The sequence below is a fragment of the Pseudopipra pipra genome, chromosome W, assembly GCF_036250125.1.
Source record: "Pseudopipra pipra isolate bDixPip1 chromosome W, bDixPip1.hap1, whole genome shotgun sequence".
In the NCBI taxonomy this organism is placed as follows: domain Eukaryota; kingdom Metazoa; phylum Chordata; class Aves; order Passeriformes; family Pipridae; genus Pseudopipra; species Pseudopipra pipra.
In genome coordinates, this window is record NC_087580.1 from 33,600,086 (window position 1) to 33,605,684 (window position 5,599).

Genomic DNA, 5,599 nt, shown 5'->3' on the forward strand with positions numbered 1-5,599 from the left:
TTGGCGGGGCTGGGGGAGACCCGCAGGGGAGGGGGCACTGGGAGGCCAGGAAGGGGTGAGGTGCTGTGGGGGCCCTGATGGGACAAGGGAGCAGGAAGCCTTGAGGGGAATCTGGGAGTGGATGGGTGGCAGAAGGCTGTGAGGGGACAGACTGGGTGCAGGCCCCAAGGGGCAGGGTGAAGGGAAAGGCCCCCAGGACTTGGGGGGGCAGAGGTCATAAGCAGCCTCCAGGCAGCCACCTCCTTCCCTGCCAGCCGGCTGCTCTCGTGCTTTCCTGAGGCATCTCCCAGCCCTGTGGCAGAAGCCCTGGAGGCCAGGCCTCAGCAGCAGGGTGGGCACACCCCCAAGGGGGCCAGGCTGGCCTGGCTGGGGACAAGGAGGGCAAGGGGTCCCTGCCAGGGCAGGTCCGCCGGGTGCTGCCGGCGAGGGGCAGTGGCACAGGCAGGGTTGGTGGCCAGCCCAGGCCCCTGTGGCTGCCCAGGCCACGGGGCTGTGGCCGACACCCCCCTGAGCCAGAGCTCTGGGCCCGCAGAGCTGCTGCCACCACGGGCAGGGCGCTGGGCTCCTCGGGCAGGGCTGCGCACTCGCTGCTGCCCAAGCGGCTCCGCGCCCCACAGACAACAGCACCAGAGGCTGCCCAGGAGCAGCAGCACCCACAACGCCTGGGCCTCCTCACCCAGGCACCCACACCCGCCAGGACACCAAAAGTGGGCAGACTGTGGGCACAGTTGCACCTGCTTTGGCAAAAGGCTTCAGGGCAAGTGGCCACCACAGCTTTCCAGTGACTCCTCAGCCTCACAGCAACCCTTGGCAGCTTCAGCTGCAGCCTGACATCCTGACTGACTTCAGTGGCCCTGCTTGAGGCTGGACACACCTTCCACACTCAGCTGTCCCCAGCCAGTGCCACTGGTGCCATCCTTAGAGACTCTGCTGGGACACCAGCCTCGGGCTGCAGCTGCTGAACCTCTCCTCCACGCAAGCACCTTCAAAACACGGGCATGGGCTTCTAAACTCTACATCCAGCACTTGAGGGCAACAAAGGAAGAAGCGGCAGAAGCTGAAGCAAAGCAGGGCCTCGTGTGGTGGAGCTTCAGGGATGGAGGCAAGTAAGCACCGTGGTGTCTGCTGAAGAGATGGCCCAGTTCACCAGCTCACACTTTGCTGCTGGACGTTCCTCCTTTGGTCCTGCTGGAGCCCATTCCCTACCAGTGCACGGCCCTGCCTTGTTCCCGGATCCAATCTCCAGGACCCCTGGCAACAAGTGGGCCCTGTGTCCACCTGAGAGCAGAAACTGCCAGAACGTCTCTGCTTCCAGCACTTCTCTTGGCTGCTCCTTCAGGTGGGTGGCACCTTCATGGGAGACACACAACAGCTTCTCATCCCAGATTTCTCCCTGTCCCCTGCACTTCCCCAATGGACTGGACATCAGCTGCTGGCCACAGCTGAGCATATAGCAACTGGAGTGTTAAACATGAGAGACTGGGCTGATTTTTTTTCCAGAAGGCAAGAAAACAAGCAAAAAGAACACAAGGAAGCTTGAGAGTCTCTCTGTCCAATCTAATTGTCCTCTGAAACTCAGCAGCTGATGGTGGTTTTGTGCTGCTGCTAATCACTTCCACCCAAAAATCATGCCAGGAAGGAGCAACAGCTTCTGCCTTCTGACAGATGCCAAGTCTTGCCACCAATTGCTCCAGCTGCCACTCCCAAAAGCCACCTGCAAGAGGGCAGACCTCAGTGCCCCTTGGCTTTGGCTGCCCTTTGGCAGAGAAGTCCCCTGGGGGCACAGATCTTTGGGGCAGGAGACTGGCAGCAGCCTTGCCAGGACTCAGGGCGGTGGCAGGTCTCCTCCGTCCAGGACTTGCCAGAGGCTGTCCCTGAAGAATCCTGGGAGCAGGCAGGGAATGCTGAGCAGAGCAAGCTCTACCTGGACGTCCCATCTGGAAGACACTGTTCTAGGGGGAATTCACTGGGTCTACCAACTCTTACTGACTGGCCTAATGACTCAACTCTGGTGTGTCCCTGTCACTCAGATCCCTTCTTGGCCTCACCTGACGTCATGATTTGTGTGACTGACAATACCTTTAACACCCCTGTAAGTAATCCTTGTTATTTTAATTGTATCACAGGTCAAAATATGTCTACCCCCTATTTATCATTAATAATTCCCTTGGGCAGAAGAGCCAAACTGGGGCTCCCAGGGAAGCAGAAGCTGGGAGGATGATGCAGGATACAGTGAATTAAGGAAACTGTGAAATGCAGAAATCCTCAGTGGAGGGCTGATTGCTTGGATCACCTCTGCAGCAATCCCGGCAGCTGCCGCAGCCACGGCTCCTGCTGCACTGGCCATTCAGTGCAGGCCATGCCTGCAGTGCCAGTGTATGGGCACTGTGGCAGCATCAGGAGCAGGGGTTTCAGAATCTGTCTGGTTTCAGTATTCCAAGTCCTCTGGAAGCACATGGGACAAGCCCCAAGACAAGGAGCCCGGGTCCTGGCCCTCTTGGTCGTGAACTCTGCGTGTCCAAACAAAACAGGGGCAGAGGTGGGACCAAGTGGAGTCACTCTGCACCTACACTGAGTTCCTGGGAATGCAAAGGGAGGATGGACCTTGGCTGAGTGCTTGGAGAGAGAGAAGGTTGTTTCTCCAAGTGGAAATGCACTTGAACCAGCCTGCATGACCAGCCTGTGTTTTTCTCTGGTGGCTGAACACAGCTAGCACATGAGGGGAGGGGAAAGTGTGGGATCAGGGCACTGCTTTGGGGCCATGCTGGGAATTCCAATGGACTAAAAGACAAACACGGGGTGCTGCTCACGAGAGAAGAGGAATAAAAGGGGACACGGAAAAGTGTCAGTGGACAAGTCCTGCAATGGAACTCTGTGTGTGCAGACTCATTTTATCCTTCAACAATCAAAGGAATGGGGGTAAAAAGTGGGGGTTGGGACCCCAAAACTGTTCATGGGGGAAACTGGGGACTGAGGGGACAATGGGAAAGTGGGAAGAACAGGGAGAAGGCTGGAATAGGGGGGGTGGTTTGGTGGGTCCAATGGTCCCATGGGGGTCTTTCGGCACAGAGGGTTGGCATAAAAGGGTGGCCCCCTGAGCTCCCAACTTACTGTGGTGTGCTGGAGGCTGCTGGATCCAATCTCAGCCTTGGATTATGCCAACACATTCACTTTAGAGCAATTGGAGAGGTGTGAGTGAACCACTTTTGTCCCACAGGTTTTAATGATGGTAAATCAGACCTATTGATAGAAAGGAATTTATTTAGGGTTACAAATGATCAGACAAAAGATCTTCATCAGAATTATTTACTGCACAACAGAAACACTAAAACTACCAGGAATACAGGATAATATAGGTCAGTGCTCCACACTAAAGAGATTGTTGAAGCAATTCTACTCAAGCTGGCACAAAAGCAATAATTCTTAATTAGAGATGGATGGAACTCCCCCAGATCAACGCTTGTGAAGAGATCTCTGCTCTCAGACTCCAGGAGTGACCCTGGGGGGTCCCCAGCCAAGGCAGGAATCTCCACACACCCCCCATGAAGGGTTCTGTCGGAAAAACCTACACATGGGAAAGGGGACTGGCCCTTTGTGGTCAAAAGGGATGGACTGACAGTCACTGGACTCCAGGGGTTGCCTCCCCATCAGGGGCTTCATTTGGGGTGGAAGCAGCGGCCGAAGCTCTTCCCGCAGTCGGGGCACTGGTAGGGCTTCTCTTACCGGTGGGTCTGTTGGTGTGAGGTCAACATAGAGCTCTGGGTGAAGCTCTTCCCACACTCCCCACACTTGTAGGGCCTCTCTCCAGTGTGGATGCGCTGGTGGTTGATGAGGGTGAAGTTCCGACTGAAGCCCTTCCCGCAGTCGCTGCAGCGGAAGGGCCTCTCATCCGTGTGTGTCTGCTCATGCCTGAGGAGAGTTGAGCTGCGCTGAAACCTCTTCCCACATTGCAAGCATTTGTAGGGCCGTTCTCCAGTGTGGATGTGCTGGTGGGAGCGGAGGGTGGAGCTGTCACTGAAGCTCTTCCCACATTCCCCACATATGTAGGGCCGTTCCCCAGTGTGGATGGCCTGGTGTCGGATCAGGTTGGAGCTTTGGTTGAAGCTCTTCCCACATTCCCCACACGTGTAGGGACGTTCCCCGGTGTGGATGTGCTGGTGAGTGATGAGGTTGGAGCTGTTACTGAAGCTCTTCCCACATTCCCCACATGTGTAGGGACGTTCTCCAGTGTGGATGTGCTGGTGTCGGATCAGGTGGGCGCTCTTCCTGAAGCTCTTCCCACATTCCAAACACTTGAAGGGCTTCTCACTGCTGGGAGGCTGCTCAGGGACCACCAGGTTGGAGCTCTGACTCAAGCCCAGGCCACCTTCCCGGCACAGGCTGGCTCTTTCCTCCTCAGAGCACCCTGGGATGGCTTTGGAGCCCCTCCTGCGGGGGGATCTCCGGCCCTTTTCCTCCCCGCTGCCTTCCTGCACCGTGGAGCCCTTCAAAACGGCCTCTCCCACCAGGGTCTCACGGGGGGATTTGTCCTCCGGGCTCTCCGTCCTCAGCTCGGGGCCTGGGGCAGGAAGCAAGAAGGACAGGCAGGGGATTTGCCTCCGGCCCACAGGGAAGGCCAAGGACATCCCCCCAACTCCGGCCCCGGCAGGACAGCGGTGCCAGCGGGGTTGTCCTGCAGCCGGGGCCATGCTCGGCTGACAGAGCCAGCACAACACCCGCCCAAAGGGACACTGACTTCCTCCTCACCTGCCTGGGGGGCCCAAGGCATCTTCCTCTTCCTCGCAGCCTCCTCCTCCATCTGCTCAAGCTTTGAGAAGGACAAATCCTGATGGGGGGAAAACAAGGGCCAAGCGCGTTGGCTTGGGGGTTCCTCCTGCCCAAGTCCATCTCTAGAACTCACCGGGCATCCTGTGACCATAAAAACCTCCAAAACACCAAGATTCAGCCCAGAAAAACTGAAGCCACCAACAAGATTCAGGCAAAACCCCCTCAGAAATAGCAAGAAAACCCTCACCACCCCAAACTGCAAAAAGTTGAGATTCAGCTAAAAAATACTCCAAAATATGAAGGTTCAGCCCATAAAAAGGTGATGGGGACTGAATTTAACCCTCCAGCAGGAAAGTCGTTTGATTTCAAGCTCGTCTTCAAGGCGTGCCCTAGGATTGGAGCCTGGGCTCTAATTAACCTCTCCTGTGCTGCCAAACAGCAGGAGCTGTATGGCCAAGGGACAAACTCTGTGATCCCTGTCAGTGTCTATGGTCCCTGTCAGTGTCCTTCAGGGAAAGTGGGAGGAGGAAATGAAGAAACTGGTTTGGAACTAAACTGGTGTTAAAGTGGGAAAAATCTCCTTCCATGGAAATAAAACTTAGACAGTTTTTCCTGGGCTGAACAAGCTCATTCAGAGATGAAGGACTGGGACTTCTGTCAACACTTGTGCTCGTTTCTCTGGACACTTGTGTTCATTCAGAGAGCCCCTGGAAACACTCTGCTGTTCACTCCCAGTGCCACCAGTGCCTGGGTCCTGTCTGCAGCAGCAGATTGCAGTGGGAGAGGAGAAATGCTTTTCTGAGCCTCTGGGCTGGACACAGGCACAGCCTGG

At 56.2% G+C, this 5,599-nt stretch overlaps 1 protein-coding gene across 1 annotated transcript; it reads right to left on the bottom strand.

The window, feature by feature from the left end:
* Positions 1–3,576: 3,576 nt before the first annotated feature.
* Positions 3,577–4,749, bottom strand: LOC135405437 (zinc finger protein 239-like). The gene has a single exon (XM_064640133.1). It carries the CDS (start codon positions 4,686–4,688, stop codon positions 3,720–3,722), a length of 969 nt encoding a protein of 322 aa, XP_064496203.1. The 5' UTR covers positions 4,689–4,749; the 3' UTR covers positions 3,577–3,719.
* Between the last annotated feature and the right edge of the window lie 850 nt (positions 4,750–5,599).

Bases quoted from the DNA above. Each gene is read 5' to 3' on its own strand.
- LOC135405437 (XM_064640133.1), bottom strand. From the start codon at position 4,688: ATGGCCCCGGCTGCAGGACAACCCCGCTGGCACCGCTGTCCTGCCGGG.